The 25186-nt window shown below is 48.1% G+C and overlaps 1 protein-coding gene across 11 annotated transcripts in view; it reads right to left on the bottom strand.

The window, feature by feature from the left end:
• Positions 1–12930, bottom strand: part of gramd1bb (GRAM domain containing 1Bb) — a 54805-nt gene extending 41875 nt beyond the window's left edge. For 4 of the 11 annotated variants that reach the window (XM_076049979.1, XM_076049982.1, XM_076049981.1 and 1 more), the window contains exons 1-3: positions 12498–12930; positions 7635–7724; positions 5297–5323 (exon numbers count right to left, since the gene is read on the bottom strand). In XM_076049979.1, the coding sequence (XP_075906094.1) occupies positions 5297–5323; positions 7635–7724; positions 12498–12907 (527 nt within the window). In that variant the 5' untranslated portion in view covers positions 12908–12930. Of the gene's footprint in view, positions 1–2434; positions 2587–5296; positions 5324–6554; positions 6675–7634; positions 7725–12497 lie in introns of those variants that run through there. The other 7 variants (XM_076049987.1, XM_076049986.1, XM_076049985.1 and 4 more) reach the window with 4 other exon arrangements.
• Between the last annotated feature and the right edge of the window lie 12256 nt (positions 12931–25186).

The raw sequence follows: 25186 nt of genomic DNA, 5'->3' as shown, positions 1-25186 counted from the left end.
TATACATATATATATATATGTATATATATATATATATATATATATATATACATATATATATATATGTATATATATATATATATATATATATATATATGTATATGTATGTATATATATATATATATATATATATATATATATATATATATATATATATATATATATATATATATATATATATATATATATATACATATATATATATACACATATATATATATATATATATACATATATATACATATATATATATATATATTTCTGGCACCGCTATCCGTCGCAGCTGACAGTGACTGACTGAGACGACACACCACTGAGTGTGGGGAGTGAGGGCGGGGGGGGGGGGGGGGGGGGACAAAACGACGACAACGTTTCACCCTCAAGAGACCGACGGAGCTCCTCAAACCAGAGACACAAAGAGGTGTGTCTATATTTAGTCGAGGCCATTCCGTTAAAAGGCATATGTGGCTGGCAGAGGAGCAGATGTCCGGCCAGCGTGAAAACAAGAGCTTTCACAAAGAGCAGCGAGTAGGCGGTGCCAGCAACTGAGTGAATCACCTCCGTGTGAAGGACGTCACCAGCCCATCATCCACACACACACACACACACACACACACACACGGTTGCTGAAGAGTCACAGTGAAAGACGAACATAGACCGCTAGTTCTTTTTGCATTAACTCTCACATTAACTATTCAACCTGTTGTAGACTGAAGAAAGAATCTTGAATGCAGTCGCTCCAATGTGGGATTAATTAATGGAGTTTCTCCTTGAAGCAGCTACCTTCACTGTCCTTTTGCCCTGTTCTACTCTATTATAATTTGAAGCAGACTGATCAGTCCGTCAGCCAATAACTGGGCCAGTTTTTGCTTATCAAACAATGCGGATGATAAAGAAACAGATGTCGTTTTTAAAAAAATATTCCTTGAGGACATTTTTACTCTGATTAATAATTACAGAGCGGATCGTATTTACGTTTTAATTGGCATTTCATGTCTATTTTTGTGGCATGATTCCATGACTACTGTCTTTTGGAGATATTTTTTGAGATAATTAAAAATCACCATGGATGAATACAGAGATGTTGTTAAGTCAAAGTTTTTTTTCTATCCTCTCTGATCTCTGCGGGTCCTTTGCTGAGGGAGGACAGAACTCACAGGTATGCAGGTGATGAATAAATGAGTCACGCCCCCCCCCACCCCCCACTGTAGGCTGATGTTCACTGGATTTAGCGTTTGAGAATCTGAAGGCGTGTAGAAAAACACATCCAAGACTTTCAACAACACTTTTTTGCTCCCTGAAGAAAAAAAAAAAAGGACCCTTCTTTAAAATGCATTTATTTATTTTTTAATCTTCTCTGATGGTAGAAATAATTAATCAGAGAGTGCCCCGGGCTGCTGCCGCTCCCGCCTCCCGCACCTTAATGACTATAATTTGTGATTGGTTTAAAGAGCCGAGGAGACGGTTATATTGGAGCGCAGCGCTGGCTGTCAGCAGTTTACACACGGCGGGGATGGAAGTTGGAGGCGGAGCCGGGAGGCCGCCGTATCGACAGGCTCCGTAAATCTGACCAAACCGCCTCTAATGAGACCTGGAAGCAGAGATCACACGGCAGATTTAGGAGCTCTGCAAGCCTCCAGGAAAATCCCCCGGACTCACAGTGTGTGTGTCTGTGTGTGTCTGTGTGTGTGTCTGTGTGTGTCTGTGTGGCAGGACGGCTACAGCAATATATTGCACCTCTCCCTGCTTTGCATCAAACATAATGAATAATGCATTTGTCATTTCTGCAGCGAATTGTTGAATAAAAAATTTCTATCGGCTCTGCAACAACCTCTCCTGTTATACGTACGCAATAACCTTCAACACAATAATAAAACATGACATCCTTGAGGTCCCGCATGGCAATTCATTTAAGCACATTGTCACCATTTACCATCATACAACAAAACCTATTGAACACTATTATTTTTGATAAAATACCACCGGATGAAAACTAAGGTGGCTGCAATAGGAAACCTCTATTTGTTTGCATTGAGGCCTTGTTCAGAGCAAAATTGTGTTTCTGCAATAGCAGGCATTGATTTTTAGCAATTTGAACGCAATAACCTAGTTTTTCTAATGCTAGCAGTCTAGGCTTCCCTCTGAACTTCACTGCCACCTGCTGGCCTGGGGTTAGGGTTAGTTTTGGGGGATTTTTTTAAAACTGTGCAAAACAAAAATGCTACAGTTGTAAAAAAAACAAAAACGAGAGACCACATTTCAAAGTTAGTAAGATCAGGCAACGCGTCAATTAGAGTTATTTAAATCTTAGCAAGGGACAATGTTCAGCCTGAGGAGTAGCAGGAGCATCAGGGCGAACAGAACCGAGGCTCCGTGGTCCGATGCTCCTTCCTGAGCTGCCGAGACTCTGAGAGTCGAGTGTGGAGCTGCTGACCTGATGTTTGTGCATGGTGAACAGGAAGACACCATCCTGGCCTCCCTCCTGGCTCTCATGGCCCCTCCTCAGTCACCGTCCCGCCGTCACACCGCCGACGCTCCCTTCCGCTTCGTCATCCGAGGCTCGGAGAAAACACCCCCCCTCCGCCCCGACCGCCCCACGCTCTGTCTGACACAGCACATCCAAATTTAAAATAAGAAAGACGAAAAACACCAGCTGGCTGAGGATGAAAGCCGCCTGGCTCACAGGAAGTGGGTGATGGCGGGAACAGCCGGCGATGCTGGAGTCCTCCAGCAGGGTGCAGCGGCCGAGCGCCTCGTCCGGCCCTGGCTACAAATATCCAAGGACGCAGCAGCAGCAGCAGCAGCGTCTCGTCTTGCCCTCCTCCTCCTGCTCCTGCTCCTCCGCCGGCAGCATCGCCTCACAACTGCTGGGCTGAGCCGCGGAGCAGCGGCTCTACGAGGGAGGACCGGCCGGCCGGGGATTGGAAGCGCTCTGATTGGCTGCCGCGCCGTGGTGTGTGTGAGGAGGGGGAGGGGTCGTCCCCGCGCGGCTCCATCAGAGGTGCTCCGCATCATCGCCCCTCCCCCCTCCGCCTGACGCTCTCCTCGCTCTCTGCTCCTCCTCCAGCTTCCCGTCTGCACAGAGCGCTGCGGGCGCACGTTTTCAGACTCGGCAGCACCGGGCCGGAGCCTCGGAACGCCGAGGAGCGACACGCCAACTGGGACGCAACAGGCGACTCCCACCCCCCCTCCTCCTCCTTATCGATGCAGGCGGCGCCACTGGACGTTGTCTTGTCCACCTGTGATCAAACTGACTGCAGCATCCACACTGACACTGGCCAGCAGCAGGAAGTTGCTTTCGTAGTCCGATCTGCCACACCTTATTATTGTTTTTTGATGTAAAAAGTGAACCTCAACTCTAACGAGGCCCTTTAAGCACCATCGACTCAGCCTGTCGGACTCCTGCACTGATGTACAGAGAGAGAGCCAGAAAGATCAAATGATGCTGACGTCCATCCCCGGATGTCGACATCTCGAACCAGAGGCTCGCAATCGATAATTCAGAAATGGAGACGGTGGAAGAACGCAGCGGACGTCCCGGCCAGAGTCCCGACCTGCAGAACCAGCGGCAGGAGACCAGGAGGTCACACGGTTCAGCTGTGAAGAACCAGAGAGGAGTTGCTGCTGCTGCTGCTGCTGCTTCTCTGTCTTCCTCTAATATCGCAGTGTGACACTCTTCCACACATCCCGGATCAAACAGGAAGGATTTACACAAAGTCGTCTTCATATCAAGCCAATGGGTCATTATGAGTCGGTCGACCAGCACCCAGGAAGCACCCGAGACAACACACTCCTGCGGGATGGTTTCCTGAACGAGCTCACGTCGGAATTAGCAATGACGAGAACGCATGTCAGCAGGAAATTATCTAGCAAAAATATCAATATCGGCATTAAAAGTATCATCGGGGGTTTGGGTGCCCAGTTAGACATTTAGACAGTTTGAGCAAAAATGTTATAGTCCAGGAGGACATTTTTACTGAATTGTTCAATGTCATTTTTTTTTGTTTGTTTGTTTAAAGCTTTGTGTGTGTCTCTGTGTTTGTGTGCATTGAGTAAGCATAGAAACTCCTGATTCTGGCTCCTCAAGTTACATCAATACTGGGATTTATTAAAGATAACAGCATCATTTACATCATCGCATTGCAAAAACAACGGAGCAGAAACACGCACGACACACAAGCCTGCGACACCAAGGCCAACTTGTGTCTTTTGATCACGTGATGATACAAGCGTCGTTATAACACCACAGAGGAAGAAGAGCAGAGGAAGAGAGACTCCTAGTGGTAGCGGCACAGCGGCCTGTTATCCAATCAGCTCGCATGGCTGATCTCCCAAAGCATTCCCACACACACACACACACACACACACACACACACACACACACACACACACACACACACACACACACACACACACACACACACACACACACACACACACACACACACAATAACAGTGTCCACTCAGCTCAGAAAATGCACCAGTCACCACTTTCACTTTGCCTGGCTGGTCACAACACGCACGCACGCACGCACGCACGCACGCACGCACGCACGCAACACAATGCATTCCATGATCAACGTGAGGATGACAATGAGTCAAACAGTCACAGAACTTTGAGCAAACTCACAGTTCTGGACCTCTTGAATTCTCACGAGTGAACCGTGAAAGCGTTTCAACGCGCGTTCACACCTGTTCAGTTACATCGCCAATTTCCCAGGACTCACAGGACTCACCTCACCTCTCCTGTGCTGTGAGGCCCGGCTCACAGTCTCCTCACGGCGTGCAGGAGGAGGAAGAAGAAGACGAAGGAGAAGAAGACGACGTCTGCTTCCGCCGGCGGTCCGACAGCTGAAGGACTGAAAGACGGCGACTCGTGCGGCCCAGTTTTGTGTCCCATGTTGTTTGTCCAGTACGGTGGCCAAACAATGGCATTCCACGCCTTGCAACTGTATTCACCACCAGCCATCCACTGCACCTCACCACGACCCTCCCGACCCCTCCCCTCCCTCGCATTCACACACCTTTTCTGCACGGCCGGACAAAGCGGAGAATCTGTGTCACATGCCGGGCGGTGGGCCGGCCCCCAGCTGGGCAGGATGGGGTGACAGTGGGGCCACCTCTGCCGACCCCTCCCCCTCCCTTCACCAGCGCACATCAGCACATGCACACACACACACACACACACACACACACACACACACACACACACACACACACACACACACACACACACACACACACACACACACTGTTACCAACGAGGAAGGACGGAGGAGGAGGAAATCAGACTCACCCGAGTTTGTCTGCTGCACTGTCAGACCTGCAGCGGAGAAAAAACAAGGGACCGGAGGGGTCAGAGAAAAGCCGCACAGTTAGCTGCTAGCATGCAGCATGCTTGTACTGTTCACACTGTTTTATGATTTCGTCTGGGTTTGTTTGCTGTTTGGGTCGAATTTTAGCGACAACTTTTGTCCTCAGCAAACCACAACTCACACCTGCCTTGCACACCTGCTTGTCATGTGACCAAACACTGAGCAGGCTGTGCTACCTCGGCAGTGCTCAACTGCCTTTTTGAGAGTTTTAAAAAAAAGTACAATTGTTGCCTCCAGAAATCCAATTTAATTGTGGCTCTTTTCTTGCAATTATTTCACAGCACAAGCTGATGTTTCTTTTACAATTCCAGGCAATATTTCCTTCTGAAAAGATGAGACAGCCTTTGTGTAGTTAGTTCCTCATGTTTTAAAAGTTGACTTCGGTGAGTACAAAGTGCTTTTCTCTTCATCCGGCTCCACATTTCACAAACTGGGATGTCACAAAGTGCCAAGTGTGGGCTCCACCCCCATAGAACATCTCATTATCTGTATCCATGGAAAACATGCTTGTTTGTTTGTTTGTTTGTTTGTGTGAAGGTCCACAACAAAGCATCAGTTTTAGTGGAAGGCTGCAAACAGAAGGCTGGGGATCTAAAGAGCCGGGATAAAAATGACACTGAAAATCATCTGAATTATTGCAGGAGCTGCAGTGAGAAGCAGCCCAGTCGGCTGTCGGTTGGCTGGAGAGCAGCACACCTGCAGCGGCCCCTGAGACCTGTCGACCAAACTTGTAACACGGAGGAGAAGGAAAGTCTGAGACCAGGGAGTTTTACAACCTCTGTAATAAATACAAACAAACAAACAAACAAACTGACACCAGAAACATTTTGATCCCTGCCGACACAATTTACAAGCACGTGCTGCGTCGGCTCCTCCGATGACTCATAATTCACCGCCTCAGACCGGCCAGATATTACACAACCACAGCCGCGTTTTACACTGGAGGAGATGGAATCCCAGCACTCACACACAGACACACACACACACGCACCCCCCACCAAAAAAAAAATCACAGCCGCAGCACTTCATGCCAGCCAACAGTTCGCCGCCACTTTGCCTCCTCCGAAAAAAGGAAAAACCAAGATGCAGCGATGGCGGGACACAGAGCAGAGCGAGGAGGCGAGGCAGGTGAGGAGGCGAGACAGGTGAGGAGGAAGCCGGGTTGCTGCATCTCTTTACCTGCAGAGGAGACATGACATTCCGTGCCCTCTAAACTGCAGAGCGCCGCTCCCCCCGCAGCAGCGGCCGACACTGCTGCCACCGCCGCCACCGCCGTTAGCTCGCTAACTCGCTAACTCGCTCGCTCACTTCCAGCAGCGCAGCGGAGCGGAGCAGAGGAGAGAGCGAGCCTGCACAAATCCAAAAACAGGTGACGCTTCCACCCGATCCTCCGAGAGAGAAGGAGAGAGAGAGGGGGAGACAGAAAGAGAGAGGGAGGGAGGGGGAGAGAGGGACAGAGAGAGAGAGAGGGAGAGAGAGAGAGAGAGAGAGAGAGAGAGAGAGAGAGAGAGAGAGAGAGAGGAGGAGGCGGCAGAGTGGGAGTCGATGAGGAGGCGAAACCAGCTGACTTGAGTTTGTGATGATTTCAGCACCGGCTGTGTGGACAGCAGCCGCAGCTCCTGCAACACGTCATGCAGAGTAACGAGAGGACGGAGGAAAAGCTTCGGTCTCTGCTGCCGCTGCGACGACGAGGCTGCAGCCCCATAAACATCCCCACCGCCAGGATGATTCCCCCCCCCCCCCCCCCCCCCCCCCCCGCATCCCACAACTACATCCTGTATCTGCCCACCACAACTTCCGGCCTGGGAAGCTCCTCGTCATAAAACTCCTGCGGACCAGAAAACAGCAGATTTAGCCCTCTGTTTGCAGCCTCCTGCTAAAACTGACTGCTTTGTCGGACAAAAAAAGATGCAGTCTTGAAGGTCGGCGCCAACACCTGGCCAGTGACTACTCCGATGGCCCTTTGTGACATCACAAAAGCCTCCTTTTCAGACCTGTCGGTGGTTTCAGCAAACACTTTCAGCTCCTCGAAACACGACACAACACCTGGTTACTCACTGCAAACTCACTCATTTTTGAGTTTTGTTGCATGATGCTTTGTCATATATGACAAAAAAAAAAAGTTTTGACTTCCACTTGGCTGTCTTTAACATTTGCAATACAACTGATCCAAACTCCCCTGCAGCCTTCCTGCGGCCGACCAAGCGGACCGACACGGGCGCCAGGCCACACCCCCCTTGGGTCGGTCATGTGACTCACCTCTCCTCGCGGATCAGCGGAGACAGGAAGCGGGAGGCGTCATCCTCGTGGCTGCTCTGCAGGCTGCTCTGCTGGCTGCTCTGCTGGCTGCTGCACGGGGCGAGAGACGCAGGTGAGAGACCATAATGGTGTTTTACTGTGTGAAACAGCGCCACCGTCAGGCAGAGAAATAATCAGAAAAATGACATTGTGAATGACGGCTGCTGAGACAAAACGTTGAGATGAAAAACAAGTGACTCAATTTTGCCCGTTAAAATGAAGCTCATGTGCCACCACTCCATGTACAAACATGGTTTTAACACTAGAGGGAGCTATATCACACTGGCTGTCTCCACATAGAGCAGCAGGGATCAGCTGTGAGAGCTAAAAAAATAATCAGTTTCACTCTGAGCAATTTTTTTTTGTTGATTAAGATTCAGCCCAGTTACTGTTTGGTTGATCACTGACAAAACACTTTTGTACCAAAGAGGAGAAAATCATTTGTTCTGTCTGCTACAAGCTTTGCCAAGCTTCTCAGGATGTTTTCTACACACTCAGGACGCGTGTCTGGTCTCGTTTCTAACGACCCGCACAATGGAAAACGATATTTTACCGGCGCTTCACCCTCCCTGAAATGACCTGACAGCCCTGAGTTCACACACTGGGATCTGCGCCAAGTGTGTCATACGGAAACACAAAACCTCCAAACAACAACAACAACAACAAAAATCAATCAATTTATGACCACAATCATGAGCCACAGAAGAGTCTGTGAGCTGACAAGATACTTTAAAAGTTCCTCCTCCTCCTAATCTTCTTGATCCTCCAGCAAAAGAAGTATTTTCAATAACAGTGGCTGAAATATTTAATGCTTTGGGTCGTTCAGCTCGGTCAAATCCGCAGCACTCTTCCTTAAAATAGCCCCCTGCATCCTTAGCAGGCAGCTAGGGCTATTGTTCACACACACACACACACACACACACACACACACACACACACACACACACACACACACACACACACACACACACACACACACACACACACCCTAAGGCTAGATTAAAATGAAAAAATGCCAAAGTGACAATTTCCTACTGAGCAAAAATAAATAAATAAGATAAATGAAAATGAAGACTTCAAACTCTCTCCACTGGGGAGCCATCGGGCTCCGTGTCGAGGTCACGGCAGATTAAATGTGTTCATTCTCATGATTTCAAACCTCATTCCAGCAGCTGCATGGATTTGCATCGGGCCGAGGCTCAGCGGCCGCGTGTGATTCCGTCCTTCTCTACTGCAATTCCACACGACAACACGGCTGCGTCCTCACACACAGTCAAACAGCTTCACGACAGACGACTCCCAATGCTCGCAAAAGCTGTAAAAATGCCAGCAGACGGAATCAGCTGCAGCACTACAGGCCTCCCGTTAACCGCACAGCCTCTCCTCTCTCGCGTTTGTTTATTAACTCGACGGCGTCAGCATTTGCGTTAAAGAGTAACCTGCAACCCCAGAAATATAAAAATAAAATGAAAGCAAAAAAAAAAAAAAACCCAGCCCGTAAAGAGTTAAACATTATATAAAGCTGAAGCTGAAAGCAGAGGGACTGAAAACCGGCCCGATGAATTTAATGATTCAGCTGGAGGAGAGAAGCTGAACGTTCTGCGCTGTTGGGCTTCAAAAAGCAGCGTCAACCAAAAAAAAATGCTACAACTGCAAGTGTGAAACTGGAAGCGTTTGATGGTTTATTATTACCGTCTTGTTAAGCATACAACACACTGGAGTTATTAATACCACCTGAATACATCACCTAACTGTGTCATTTTCATAGAGAATAGCTGACGTGTGAGTGTGTCCAAGGAGAAGCTGCAGCTGCTTCTTCTTTTTTTAATACGGAGCCACAATCACTCAATGTTCCTCTTTGTGCTGCTAAAAAATTCTGTTGCCACAGGCTCCACAGACTCCAGGTTCCGACACTGAAGATGCTCATGTTTCAAACATTGAAGAGCTTCCCCCTTTAAACGATGACCTCTACTAAAAACACACATATAAATAATAAAAAAAAAAAACACCTCTGCTGAACTCCAGAGTAAAGTTTCTGTTTCTTAAATGTATGGGGGTGGAAGGTGAAAAAAAAAAACCCATAAAACCCTGTGGCTGTGTTGCAGCAGGTGGATTCTTCAGAGTGCAGGTGAGTCAGAAGAGATCTGCACAGCGGCTGCTCTCCACGGTGACTAAAACACGAGGCTCAGACTGAGATGTTTTGGTTCTGTCGCTTTGAACAACCGCAGCCTTGTGATTATTCTGGACTTTCTGTCCAAAGTCCAGAATAATTCCTGAAAGTCGGAGCGGAGCGCCGCTCAGCCATGAGTCAACCAAGAACACTTTACAGTAACACTACTTTACAGCAGAGTTCTGCATTTCCACCACAGGGGGCGCCAATTCCCAAACTTGAGAGTGCGTCTTCACAGAGAGAAAGAGAGAAAACCTCCATCCTGTGTCGCTGAAAATAAACCTGCCTCGCCGTGCAGGACTGCGGACCCGAGCACTTTACATCTCCTCGACGTGACCTCGATTTCTACGCAATTCATCATCATCATCATCATCATCATCATCAGCGACTGTTCTGGTTCGCACAGCCTGCAAACACTGCATATACAGCATATACTGTATACATGTAAAAACACATTCCAACCCAGCCATTGTGAGCAGGACAAGAACCTCAGGCCCAGCATCCAGGGTGACCCAGACACACGGGCACTGGTTCCCGATGGAAAACATCTCCACGGGACCCACAAGAACATAGGTGGTGGAATCACATGACAAAAGCAGCGAGCCGTGTTTTTTTTTTTCTAAATAATTAACTCTGGAAGAACATGGAGATCTGGATTATTAATGCAACCTTGTGCGACTGCAGGAGGATCCAGCCGTGTTACTGCAACGCTACAAAATGCTTCTTATGCCTTCGACGCGGCCGGTCGATCCACTTTACATCAGCAGGGAGAGAACGACGCGTGGGATAATGACGGCGTTTCACGTTGCTCCCCCCTTGAGGGACGGCGTCTTCCAGAAATACATCCACTGATGAAGGGAGAGCCGTGGACTAGTTCCTGTTACAACAAACAACCACTCATCGCTAATCTCAAAGAAGAATAACTTCCAAACAACAAAAAGGGCAGACAAACCCTTTATTTCAAGTGAAGAAAGTCCAAGTTAAATTGGTAAACGAGGAGTGCTCGCCACACTCTTGGGATCAGATAAAGGGATTTGAATGGGATTTGAATGTTCTGAAGGTGAGGGGAGGGTTCTTAGTCGTCCAGGTCATCGAAACACTTGAGGATTAAGTTAAGGCAGCTGGACTTGTTTTAGTATCTTGGGATACCAGAGTTCATAAAACTGAAACTTCACCAATTTTAAACCCATTTCACGCCATCACAACAACGTTTCACAGCCTTCATAACCGCTGTGGAGTTTGAGGTAGAAAGACAGAAGCCCTGCGCGATCTTGCCGATCTCATGCACGCGACTCCTTGCTAGGAGGCTAAAGCTACACTTGGATGATACAGCAGAGATACTATGCTTTTCTTTGGTTGTTTTTTCATCCTTTCTTGCTGTGAAACTGCAGGACTGTTACATGGATTAGAAAAAAAAGTCCCAGCAAGTACAGCGAGGAGGGTGAAAACTCAAACGTTCAAACGTTATTCTCAGCTTGACTTTTCTAAAGTCTTGACAAACAGAACAGGAAACACTGGTCAATTCAACCAAAACCAAACAAACTGGTCGACTGTTTTGATTGGTATTATAGACAAAGTGATTCACTTTTGTTCCCGCCCCACCTTGATTTGATTAACCACTCAATTCACTGCAGTGATGATAAAGACCACTTCAGACTTCAGAGTCTCACTTCAGAGACTCAACATTCCAGTGGCAGCTTCACCTTAAAGATCACATGACCTTTTTAGATCAACGCTGTGCATCAATACATCTCACAACTGTGCACCCAAACAAAAAAAAACATATCGATTAGGAAGGTGACCTTTGAGCAAGGCTCCGGACACTGAACAGCAGTCCAGGAGCCCTGCGTTGGGTGACGTGTACTTCAAACCACAGAAACTAACTTTCAGCCTGAAGTCTCTCCAGAATTTTTGTTTTTTTGGTGAGAAAAATCCCAGTAACTGGTGTAACTGGTGCACACTTACCGAATTCTATGGAAGTGGATCAGTATGTACTCTCCGCTGAACGCCATGTCGAAGGTACATCCGCCTCTCGCAGGAGAAGGTTGTCGAGGAGCGACTGTCCTTGTTTATGTGAGGGGGACGTCTCGCTACTCTGGTAGACAGGGTGGGAAAGATCTGAGGGTGGAGCCGCCCCTCAGGACAATGGTGGTACAGGCATTGTGGGCGTGTCTGTTTGCAAAACCCTTTAGCCAGTCAAAGGTTCCAATGACCGGAAACAACCTGAAACTTTCCATTTAACTTTCTTCTTGAAGGTCACTCAAATCTAATTTACGTTCACATAACAAAAACTAGGACACGAGGGGAAAAAGCAGCATCAAATCTAGAAGTGGAACCAGACTTAGTCCATGCCCACTTGTTACAGACACAGATTAAGAAGTTAAATCAAGGTTGTGGACCCATTCATGGAAAAGTGCCCCAAACAGGTGAGACGTGAGAGCGTTTGATCCCTCAGGGTTCCTGTTGAGGGTCACAGCAATTCAAACAAGGCACGCCGACCTTGAACCTCGAGCCTCGAGGTCAAACAGATGCATAACAAAACCTTTCTGTGCAGCGCACAGAGCCTTGAAGCAGCGTGGGTGGTGGCGGGGGTGGGGAGGGTCGTGGGAGAAGAGAGGGATCGAAGGAGGGGTAGACGATGGGTTGGTACCGACCTGCTCTCACTGCTCTGCTCCTTCTTCTCTCGGACCTTCAGCCACTTCCTCAGCAGGAAGCGCTTGCGTCGCGGCGAGGCGCTGGGTGTGGAGCACCTGGACCAGGAGGACGGGCCGTCCTCGTCGCTGGACGGGGTGATCTCGATGGAGGGCAGCTGCAGGTACTCCTTGGAGCCCGAGCGCGAGCGGGCCGAGTGGTGGCCCGCCGCCAGCCGCTCCCTCTCACCCTCCTTCTCGCTGGCCACGTTCCTCATGCGCCGCATCTTGAAGCGCTTGCGGCGCAGCGTCGGCGTGGAGGAGCTGGAATGCACGCAGCCGTCGGACACGGCTGGGCCGCCGCCGTCGGAGTAGACCGGCCCGTCGTTTGGGACGCTGACTTGGAGGGAGGGGGGTCTGAGGGTGTCGCCCATGATCCTGAGGAACCTTCCAGCAAGAAACAAAAAAAAAAAAACGCTGGGGTAGCACCTTCTGCTTTGAAGATCCTCTGGAACCAATGAAAAGCTCGGAATAAAAAAACCCAGTTGAGGCACAAATCTCCAGGATATTTTTCAACTTGGCCGAGCCCTCCAGCTGAGCCGCTCCTCGGCTGGTGGACGGGCTGTTAAGAGTTTTGTCAGGCTGTGGACCAGAGGGCCGGATTGGATGACAGTGGGGGGGGCTCCTGTTTGGAGAGCAGCGGATGAAACATGCATGAGGTCCGTCGGCTGGTGTAACACAACTCCGAGGCTGCTCCTTTCCGTTGGAAGGAAGAACACGTTTCTGGCGAGTGACTCGGAGTTGCCGCCGTCCAGACACTCAAGGAGGAAGGCACCACCTGTCAGCCCTTAAATATTAATGCTGATGCTGATGCTGAGGCGAGAGGTGATTATAATAAAAAAAAAATTGGCGGTTTTGTGCTTGCTTTGGAAGTGTCGGCTGCAGAGGTAGACAGACACCTTGTCGTCCTGGTTGTGTTTGTTTCGACAGACGAGGGTCCCAGTCCGTCCAGACTGGAGGAAGCCTACGGGTTAGAGGGAGGCGGGAGGGTTGCAGGGTGCAGGCAAGGCTGAGGGCGATGGCGACCCACACACATAGACACACAAAACAGGCAGACAAGAGAGTGTGAGGATCTGTGTGAGGGCAGAACACGCAGAGGCCACCATTTGTTCTCTCTCTCTCTCTCACATGCATGCACGCTCAGTCAACTTTCAAAGGCAACACAAGCAGCAGCAGTGGCAGCAGCAGCAGCAGCAGCAGCAGCAGCAGCAGCACCTCCAGTCCTTCAGACAGACAGACAGCAGACTCATCTCCACCTCATCAACACCTTCAGACAGCAGCCCAGGTGTCCAGGTCACACCTGACTGAATATCAGCCCAACCGCAGAGGTTGCAAAAAAAGTTGCTCGTCCAAGTAATTGTTGCAGAGAAAGTGGTGAGCGGCAGCAGGGAGACCCCTGGTGGACACTGAGAGACTCGGGACCAATAAATATAAGAATCATGCCAAGTGAACCAGCGAGTCGCTCGATCCTCGTCGTCTTTTTGGTGAACGTGTCACCAATTATTTCAAACGTTGTGGGTGTAAGTGGGTTCGTTGCACTGTGAGTTGACTATTTGACTTTAAAGTAGAACAAAATTGACAAGAATCCCAAGTTAACGCTGACACAAAGTTGACACGACATAGACGAAAAAGGTACGATATCGCATTCTGGCAGCTCTGAATGCAGAAAACAGTTGCGTACTGTGACCCGAGGAGATGCACACAAATGCATGTATGAGTGAGTAAATACATGCACACACACACAGGCCCCGCCTCTGACCCGCAGGCTGCCTGGGTGTGGAAGTGGGCTAACGCTATGCATTAATCATGACCAGGCGGCGCTGCCATGTTACGTTTTCACACGTCGTCGCTGCAGCCTCGGGGCCGCCGCTCGGCGGGGTGAACAGTTGACGGGTGACAAACACACAAACCGTGTCACTTTTATCTGCTCATCCTCAGCAGTTTGGAGGGACACACACACACACACACACACACACACACACACACACACACACACACACACACACACACACACACACACACACACACACACACACACACACACGCTTGAAGTTAAACGAGAGCCGGGGGGAGCGAGTGCAGCGTTACTACGCCGGGACGGATGGAAGTCGTGCTGCCTCTCGGTGCCTTCGTCATACATACATTAGTACAGAGCAGATGGAGCTCCGCCCCCCATCCTCCCCTCCACCCACCCACCCGACCCCCCAGTCAGAAGTTTTGCTGTTACAGCTGAGGCGCGGACCACAGTTTTCCATCACAGTGACACAACACAGCCGGGCCGCCATTGGCTGATTCTCACGCACCATCGCCGAGTGTCAAGAGTTCAGCTGGCGGCTCCGTTCTAGGCGGAGATTAGCGGGTTGGTGGCGTGTGGGAGAGGGGGTTGGGGGGGTCTGTTATCTCACGCCAATTCAACTGAACGCTGGTGAAAATAAATTTAGCGTGAAGCGACGCGATTACTCAACAGGCCTGTTGGATAACGCAGAGCGCCGAAGCGCCGCGCTGGGAACCCCCCCCCCGTCGCAGCGGCTGTGTGTGAGTGCGACAAAAGGGAGAAAAAGACAAAATTTGTCTGGCGGCTTTGATGGACTCAATAGAACACTTTGATAGAACGCTCACAGTCGTGAATGGGGGCGGCTTATGTTCGCTCCTCGTTTGCAAGATATGATCCAGTAAGTATTTTCAAAATATACCGTCATCAGAACGTTGCACTCGCAGAAAATATAAGAATGATAATGAAAAGTTGTCAGGGTTCAGGGACCAGCAGGTCCTGTTGGGAGGCCAGTGTGAAGGTTTGAGCCACCAGCACCTCCGAGGTCCAGGCCACAGTGCACCTGTGAGGCTGCCTTCATGAGTTCTTCCCGAAGTTTCATGAAGATGAACATCACATCATCAAAACTTCTCTCTTGAAAACGTCTCTCTTGAAGTCAAATGGGCGTCGCCTCACTACTTTAACCTACTTTCCTGCGGGACATCCCGGCAGCTTGAGCTTCATTCATTAACGTCACCAGACTCAAAATAAAAAAAACATGTTTCCTTTAGAGTTTTCCATCAGAAAGAAAATAAAGCTTAAAGACGACGACGCACTTTCATTTTTTAGCTTTTGTGGTTTCAAACAAACTCTGCCGGCCGGCTCGGATCCTCAAACTGCTCAGCTGGCGACGGAGCCGTTTGAACAACAGACACAAAGTGTTCTTTTGTGTTCCTCAGCTCTGCATTATGATTCAGTTTTAATCTCACAGATACTGCCGCAGCGTGCGGAGCAACCCGTCGGACTGAACCATCGGTCGCGCTAACGAGCGCTGCCGCGATTAGTCGACGTAACTGACCACGCAAATTAGGTCGACCACGACTTTTTTCCATCGATGAGTCGTCTCACTATTGACCGCCTATTTATTTTTCGTTTTGCTTCCGTTTACTGTGTATTCCCCTCCCCACCACCAGTCTGTGCACGCTCTGCTGGTCTGCTTCCAACCCCTCCACCACTCATCACTGCGTGTTTACCACTTGCTTTAAATGGGGGTGCAACCACAATGCACAAGCACAAAAAAACCCCACAATGGTGTCATTAAAGATGTGGCCACAGAAAAGGATAAGACAACCTGAGTAAAAGATGAAACGGCGAGCTAGTTTGTACTGTATATGAAAATTGACATTAAAAAAATGCTCACAGAAGTCGACACAGCCATATTTCATTGTGTTCATATTGTGGCGGGCGAGGGAAGCTGGCTGCTGGGTTCTACTAGAACCAGCTGGAAGACAGAGCAGATGAATGAGGCGCTTCAACATTTTCTCATTAATTATTTAGAGGCTGCCTCTGCGTGACGTCCTCCTGGACGTGGCGTCCATACCGAGCGAGCTGCGCTGGTGCCGCTCGAGGACGAACGACTCAGGGAACCGCTGAGGAGCGCCGCACCTCCACCGTCCCCAGGAGGTCTCACTCGACCTTCTGATCACGTGGGGGAAATATCGACTGTACAGCTGCAACGTGGCGTGGTTGGCTGCAACTCCTGGAGGAGCCAGACTGTGGCGCTGGAGAGTTTAATAAAATAGTTCCCTTTTAGCGCATTTTAATCATTACAAATTTCACACTGGAAGCTTCAAATTAACAATGAGCCTGGTGAGGCTGCTGAGCCTCCGTCTTGACGAGAGCCGGCAGCCTGGTGGTGGAAAAGGACTCCCCGTTCCAGACTCTCTGCGCACTGATCAAAAAAAAGACGTCCCTTTCATCTCTTATTTAGTCCCCCTGCCTTCCAAAAATAGCTCGTTACACTGGGAAAAAGGGGTGCGGCTCGCTGCAGGATACTACAGCGTGCGTGCGCAGCTCCAATCCTCGCTGACGCTCAAGTGACGAGAAACCCCCGAACCTGCCAGAGAGCCCAGGGAGCGTGCACCTCCCCCTCCGTCAGTGAATGAGCTGCAGGAGGAGGGCGCCAACGTGCAACCGCCACAGGCAGCGCGCATGAATAATCTCAATCTCACGCAAATAATGCGTAAAGCCAAACGTTTGTGAGCCTCGACCGGCGAGCCGAGTGTTTGGCGGTCACACGTCCGAGAGAGACCACGAGAAACGCGGCGACTGACGCGGACGCAAACGGCCTCCCGCACGTCGCCGTGCAAATGCACGTGCAGCATCCAATACATGCACGCACACACACACACACAACCAAGTTAATAAATGATGTGAAGATGCTGCGTCAAGAAAGGAAAAAGAGGGATCTTGTGCAGAAAGACGCCAAATGAAGAAGAAGTAGAAGAAGAAGAACAACAAGTCATTAGTGGAGGTGAAACCACTGAAGTCAAAAACAGGAAACTCAGTGTTAAAAAAAAAAAAAACACTTCCTGTAAACAACAATCATTTCAGATGCAGGTCAAACAACTTCAGAAGTCGCCACAGTGACCTCTGAGACATGTGGGCCAATCAGAGGCCACAAGAAAAGCCAACCCCCAAAAAAGCAAATGGTGGCACTGATGTGCAGGGTCACTTCATAATATGGGAATATAAAGTGCCATCAAACACACAAATGATGACATCAAGCGAAAAGGTGAAAAGCTATTTTCCTTCAAGACATGCAAAAAAATATAGTTCCCCCCCCCCGCTTTTTAAAACCTCAGTTTTTTTTCTTGAGACAAATGACGAGACAGGATGCGGAAACTAAATACAGCCAGCGAGATGAAGACCAGAGAAGAAGCAGCTTCTCAAACCTAGTCTGACATGTCTGGTGTCAGTACTGACGTGCAACAGCGTATTAGTACAGCAATACTGTGGAGTACTGCACACGTCCTGCGTCAGTACTGCGTCTGACACACAACCACCCAATCAACGCTGAGATGGCGAGCTGCTTCCTTCTCTCAGGCGCTCCTGATAGCGAGCTGAGCTGGCTGGCAGGTGGTGACATTAAATTTAAAATCAAACGCAAAGCTGCAGGTGGCGCCGCATTATTGGCGCTACGGCAGATATGGCGGTGATGATATATGATAGATTCATTCATTAAATTCATGCCTGCGTCTCCTCCCGGCACACACACACACACACACACACACACACACACACACACACACACACACACACACACACACACACACACACACACACACTTTTTATTTGCTCAGTTTAAGAAAGAGAGGCGTTGCGTAAAGGTGAAAAAAAACAAACTTTGTGCCCTGGTTCTCTGAGCCCTGCTCTCAGGAAGCCAAGAGATCACATCAGAGAGAGACCAGACCAAATGGGCCACGGCTGGGGAAAAACACACCACAAGTCACCGACACCTTCTCCAGAAACCAGAAGCAACATTGTCAGAAGTGAGAAAATGAGTCATACACCACATTAGAAAAACTCCAGCAAAAGTACATCTCCACTACGTGCTGGCGAAGCCGTTTGTCAAGACAACGTCCGTCAATGCAACACTGGTGATCTTTCGTTACACAGCTCAACATGGGCAGAGTTTTGAGAGCAGGAACGACTGGAAAGCCCTTTCAGATTCTCTCAACATATTTCTGACTCCTACTGTTCGTCCTGGAGAACCGACAGACCGACTCGTCGAGGGTTTTCCCTGAAACGGTTGCACTTTGTCGTTTGACGAAAGCTCTCGTTTTCTAGCCATTTTCCCATGCCGGCATAGTAGGTGCTCACAACAGTACCAGGTACCAGGTAGTGCAGCCACCTAGCGGGAAAGCAAGTACAGCCGAGTCGGCAACAAAGTCAACAAAGTCTTCTACATAAGTCAGCTGCCGCGAGTTAAGTGAGACTGCGAGACAACGCAGGCGTCTGTGTTTACCGGCGTCTCACTTCCTCTGTGGTCGGAGGTGTTTTATCTTCGAAGCATGACACCCCGAGACAGCTGACAGGAGAGAGAAAGCGAGAGAAAGAGAGAGAGACAGAGAGAGAGAGAGAGACTAGAAAACCGCCGCAAGCCGAGTTTCGTCGCTCACCGAGACGGGAGCACGAGCTCTCGATCTCGCGCGCACACACACACACACACACACACACACACACACACACACACACACACACACACACACACACACACACACACACACACACACTCACACGTGTGTGTGTGAAACAGTTCACTATAAATACTCAGGCTGTCATTCTTTGAACACTGTGAGAAAAGAGGTGAAGGAAATTGTTTCATCTGGCCAGAATTAGCAGTGAAATCAACTTTTAGCGGAAAAAAAAAAGTTTGTTCACAAACTTGAAGGTGACTGTTGCTGAGCCACAGCAGCAGCAGCAGCAGTGTCACAGCTCAGTCAGAGTCACACAGGAACAAGCTCCTGCGTCCTTCCCGTCAGCCCAATGGTCTACAGAGGCGATGATGGGAAGAAGCAAAGCTGGTGTGGCTTCCCACAGCTGTAGCCAGTTAGCCGGCTATACAGACTTTTTCCACCAACAATAAACAAACATTGTCGTTCTTGTCCGCAGCATCTGGAGAAGTTTCTGAGAAACAATTTAGATTGAAACTGCACAGCACAGACACGAGGTTACGCCAAATGACACTTTGCAAATAAAAAATTAAAGAGCAGACAAAGTATAGATTTTTTTTTTTTTTTATTAAGTTTTTACTTGAAAGGCCCATCGTGTAAGATTTATGGCTGTCTAATGTAAAGGCACTGCTCACTTTCTGAGATTGTGCTGGATTCTGCAACATTCTTACAGCAGCTTTGATGTTTGACGTAAAAAAATAAAAATAATAATAATCATGAAACTTCCTGAGCAGATCCACTTTTTGTCTGCAGAGGGAAACCACGCATATCAGTGTATTTAAGTTATTGTGACTCAAAACCACAGATCTGTGTGTTGTAGTTCTTGTCATTCCTTGGGGAAAAAAATGCACAATAGACTGTTTTCGTTTTCAGTGATGATTGCTATTCTGCGTATATGCCATTTTCAAGGCAGGATGTGAACGATCAAATCAGCAGAATCGCAAACGACGAGCCAACAGTCTGGTGTGATGCTGCGTTAGCGAAAATCTGCAATGATTCAAAGGCGAAGCACATTTTGGCTTTCGACCTGAAATTGCTTACACACTGAAGATGAGCAGCAGCTATTTCTACACATAAAATAAACTCCAAAGTGAGCGGCAACGCCGACAAATCCAGTAACACACTCAGTGGTTTTCTATCCATCACCAAATGGAACAGTCCAACACCAAAAAGAGAGACAGGAGTCAGGTGCAGCTGTCTTCAGTTTGGCAGCGATGCCAGGCAGCAGCACCTGTCCACAGCACAACATGGTGCCGAAAACAATGTAACACAACCAACTACACGGCGGGAAACACTGTTCAAAACCTGTTAAATCCTCGAGACACCCCGTACAAACATCACAAAGAGCGGAGGCGCCAAAACACGTCGCAACACTGTCGACGGTCCGGTTTTCACACGGTTTCAAAGAACAACAAAACAAAACAAAACAAAACAAAACAACACAAAACAAAACAAAACAAAACAAAACAACACAAAACGGGCGTCGAGTGAAACCGATTAACTCCCCAAACTAAACGCTTTGTTTTCACCTGGAAGAAAGAAACTCTTATCTGAATGTTTGTTTGTTTTTGTTTGTTGTTTTTTTTACCTGTAATTCGAGCGCGACAACTTCCACAAACTCCGCCGAACTCGCGCAGCGTCGAGCCGGGAGAAAGTCCTCGGGGACGCCGCTCATCAGTGCACACGGCCCGGACACATCCACCGCCGGGCCCCGCTGCTGCTGCTGCTGCTGCTGCTGCCGGTGGTGCTGCTCGGTCGGTCCGGACTGCAAATCAGTTCGGTGGGAAGAGGAGGCGGGGACCCGGCGGAGGAGAGCCGCGCGAAGCGCACCACCGAGCGGCGACCTATCAGGCTGTGGACGGGCCGCTACTGGTGACCTCCCCCAGTTTAACCAGTTAGTGACCCAGTTTGACAGCACCCAGGGAACGTGACCATGAACATTTGGTAAACGAGATCAAACAACGAGTGTGGCAAAAGTTAATCGTGATGATGAGTTCACGATACTATTTTCAGTTTTTTGGTTGTGGTGCAGCCCCACTTTATTAACTGTAGTTATAGAAAACAAGACAGCAAATCTAGCACTCTGTTTACAGCTGAGTACTATAATGCTAAAAAAGGTGAGGTATTGGTTTTGTTTTGACTGGACACACAATCAGCACGCCACGTGCTGGAGGTTGTTATGCAAATTCTGGATGTTTGGACGTGCGGTTCACCTTTGGATGGACGAGGGATTCAAATCAGCAGTGAACGATGACTCTCACGTGGTTTTAGAATCAACTGTAAGCCTGGACAACTGAAATCTGAACTGCTCAATGTGTATCCTGTCATGACGGTTGATTTGCACTGTGACTTGACGTGAATGAAGTTGTAAAATGTGACTTTGCAGATGAGGTCAAACCCAATCAGATCCATCCTCTCCTTCAAGGTGTGTGTAACCGTCTGTTTATTGCTTGTGATGTGCAATTTTTATGATTTTTTTTTTCCTTCCTAGCACCTCTACCTCTCACAGCGCTGAAAATTACTGTAGTCTGGCAGAAGCGTCTCGGGTCCGGGACTCGGCGGACGGCGGTCGGTCGTTCAGACAATGTCTCCATTGATGCGTAGGCGATGGAGAACAGGCCGACGTCTGAGACAGATCTGCAGTTATTATATGATCACAATCAGCATCATTCACGGTCTCACACAGAGCTCTCACAGCACAACAGGGAACTCTGGGGGGAAAAAAAAACAAAACGCCAGACTGTCTGGCTGCTTCAGCCTGACTGTAAATCTAACAGGTGGTTCTCTCTCTCTGACGCTGCAGACTCACTCAGCGTTTTATGCAAAACCTCTTGACATTTCTCTCCTCACCGGACTTCGGGTCAACAGGTCAGGAGCATCATTTTGCCTTTTGCATATAACAGTTTGACCCTGCAGATGTTTCTCGACCTCAAACTCTGAACGCACCTGCCTTTCCTGCAGCCATAAAACGACTGGGCCAAACAGTGTCTTTGTCAGAGAAAGAGTCGTGTGCAGAGTAACCAGCGACTCCCACAATCTCAAACACGTCATTTTAGTTCATTTACACAAATATCACGGAAGTGATTTGAAAACACAGTTCTAATAACGTCCGTGGCTAATGTATTTTTGTTTTGTTTTTTTGTTTTGACAAAAAGAGCATTAAGTCTTCATTTGGATCCCGTTTCTTTGCGTTATACAGATAAAATTTCTCCGTCTGTGTGTGAGCCAGACTGTGTTGACAAGGTGCGGGGTTACAGGAATAGCTGCTGTTTGATTGGCCTCCAGTTCTACAGCGAGGGGCTTCCATGATGAGTCAGAGGCGCGAGGAGGAGGAGGATAATGATGCCAGGGCCGTTTGGTTGTGTTTTGCTGTGCGATGGCGAGGGGGTGAATCATGTACGAAACTGGTTTTCAGGCTTCACTTTGGATTGACTGAATGCGAGCACTTTGAAAAATGGCCCAGTTTCAGCCGCCTCCTAATTTATTTTCTGCCAGGTGAAACATGACGGGGCCCGAAGTGGTTTTTCCTCCCTGCACCGACGCAGCGAGCAGCCGCCGCCTGCAGTGTCTTAGCCCACTGCAGTGCTTCTCCAGTTTCATATTCAAAAGTTCCCTTGTGATTTCCAGATGAGGTCAAAGGTCATGAAGAACCGGCGATAAGCAAATCCCTTCAAATGAATTTGCTTGCAACTTACAACTACACAAAATGACCCTGCCGTCCGTTTGTTTGCCAGTGAATCTGCAGCCCTGTGCACAGTGTGCAGAAGACATTCTACCATTTCCTTGATGAATTTGCATCAACAAACAAAATGTCTTGGTTTCCATACAAGAATGAATGACATTATACAACACATTAAAAACCTTGCAAACAGTGCAGAAAGTGCTGAAAATCTGGTAAGGTGTCAGTAGGAACAGGTGCAGGTGCAGATGTGTATGCCACAGGTCGTCACCGGAAAGACTTTTTGACTTGTCAGAAATATCTGATGGAGTTGGTGACAGATTAGAAACCTGCTGGGATTTGGCTGCAATCGTTTCCTCTGCACTCTGTTTACAGACTGCAGAGGAGCCACATACTGTAGCTTTATGAATAATGCAAGCTGCGATATTTTCTATACAGGCTCTGTTGATGTGTGTTAGAGCACATTAATGATGAGGTGATTGATGCCATTGCACTCAAACCTGATGTTGCACCTGACGAGCCTGATAAACACATGCGGCTGAGAATCTGAGACAGAGATCAGAGAGAGACTGAGACATCATCATCATCTTCATCATCATCATCATTATCAATATAACCATCATCATCTTCATCATCATTATTATCATCATTATCACTATCACATCATCATCTTCATTATCATTATCATCCTCACCCTCATCCTCATCACCATCCTCCCTGGCAGCTCGGTGGGAACACAGAGACGTGGACCTGCTGCACTCGCTCCTCCACACGTACAGTTTGTCCACCAGACACAGAAATAAGACAGAACTCTGCCCGGTAACCACAGTAACAATGCGGAGATTAATGATGAGGCCTCTGTTTTAGATTTCACACATTAAACCATGTTACTGTTGGCAAAAAAAAAGAGAAAAGAAAAAAAAAAGTTTAGATGAAAGCGGCTGTGGTAAAAGATTTATCACGGGCACAGAGGCTGCGTTTCTCCGTAAGTGTTTTTCTTTTTCTTTTTTCATTTTCATCCTTAAAAGTGGCCACAGGGAGTTAAAAGTCTTTTTTTTTTCACTGATAGGTGCTGGATTCTGATGAAAAATTGACATGATTAGCGTCACCGTCTCATAGAAAGCACCATTTATTTTATTATGTACAAGATTCAATTGTAATTCAATCGAAGCTTTAATTCTCATGATGCTGAGCTGAAACAAAAACTATGAATAAAAGCTGCTCGACGTGAAAGTGCATTGAGAGATCTGATACGAAATTATATAATGAACGATGAAAAGAACCTCGCAATTTTCTACAATTAGTCACATTTTACTGCTGTGAAATCCACAAAACAAATCCTCTGCTTTCGGACTCGTCTTTCAGTGACCGGACGTGGTTGTTTGTTTGTTTTTTCCGTTTTCACCAACTGGACATGATTGTTTTTTGTTTTTTCCGTTTTCACCAACTGGACATGGTTGTTTTTTTTTTTTTGGTTTTTTTTTGGGTTTTTTTCAGCGGCTGTCTGCCTGACAGGAGGACGAACAGTGTGTAGCCCGGCCGGCAGATCAGGACAATCTGTTGTTTCCGTCATCCCACACTGAAAAAAAAAAAGAATTCAGATGCGCTCTGCCTCAATATGTCACGGCGGACGTGCTTGTTACACACCTCATGCACAGACAGACAATCGTTGAAGGAGAAAACGAGATGTCCAGGTAATTATTTGATCTTTGGAAATGCATTTGGAGAGAATAAGAGCTGAGAAAAACAAGATAACAAGCCTCCAGTGTGTGAATGTTGAGAGTAGAATCTTGTTCAGGAACCAGCTGAGACTCTCCATCACTGTGGCCTGTATATGGTTCATTTATAAGAGGAAGCAAAGGCGCCTCCTGACTGACTTTCATCGACGGCAACAACTGCTTTTCAACTGACCTCATCATCCTACTAAAAACACTGTCAAAATAAGTACAATTTCGGTTTTATTCTATTCAACAGAGAAGAATATTCGGAGCTTCACCGCTGCTGTTGATCGGCTCTCGTCCTGCAACGACAGGAAGTAGGTTTTCAGCCAGTTTCCTCCAATTAACGGGCTCAGGGAGGAACTTTGTGCATTAGTTGCTTAATCGGCTGTGTTTTACTCCCAGAAGTCCTCACTTCACTTCGGATATCAAAGAGTTGCCTGCAATCATCTCCATCTAAGAACCACAGCAGCAGCAGCAGCAGCAGCAGCAGCAGCAGCAGCTGCAGCAGCAGCAGCTGGGAGTTTGTGGCTCCAAATGTTGTTGCTATGGAGAGCAGTTGTGTATAATCTACTTACTGACAAGTTCATTTCAGTAAAGAATGAAAGAAAAAGAATATCATTAAATTGGCGTTTACGAAACAAAATTAGGAGATTTGCCTCGGTCCAAAACTTTAGTGATTACACAGTAACACACATGCATGCACGCAGGCGCACGCGTGTACACACACACACACACACACACACACACACGTGACAGAATTAAAGAAG

This window comes from Nelusetta ayraudi, unplaced genomic scaffold (assembly GCF_046127955.1).
Source record: "Nelusetta ayraudi isolate G7.1 ecotype Tasmania unplaced genomic scaffold, CSIRO-AGI_Nayr_v1 ptg000120l, whole genome shotgun sequence".
NCBI lineage: Eukaryota > Metazoa > Chordata > Actinopteri > Tetraodontiformes > Monacanthidae > Nelusetta > Nelusetta ayraudi.
This window is presented reverse-complemented; position numbering and strand designations above follow the sequence as displayed.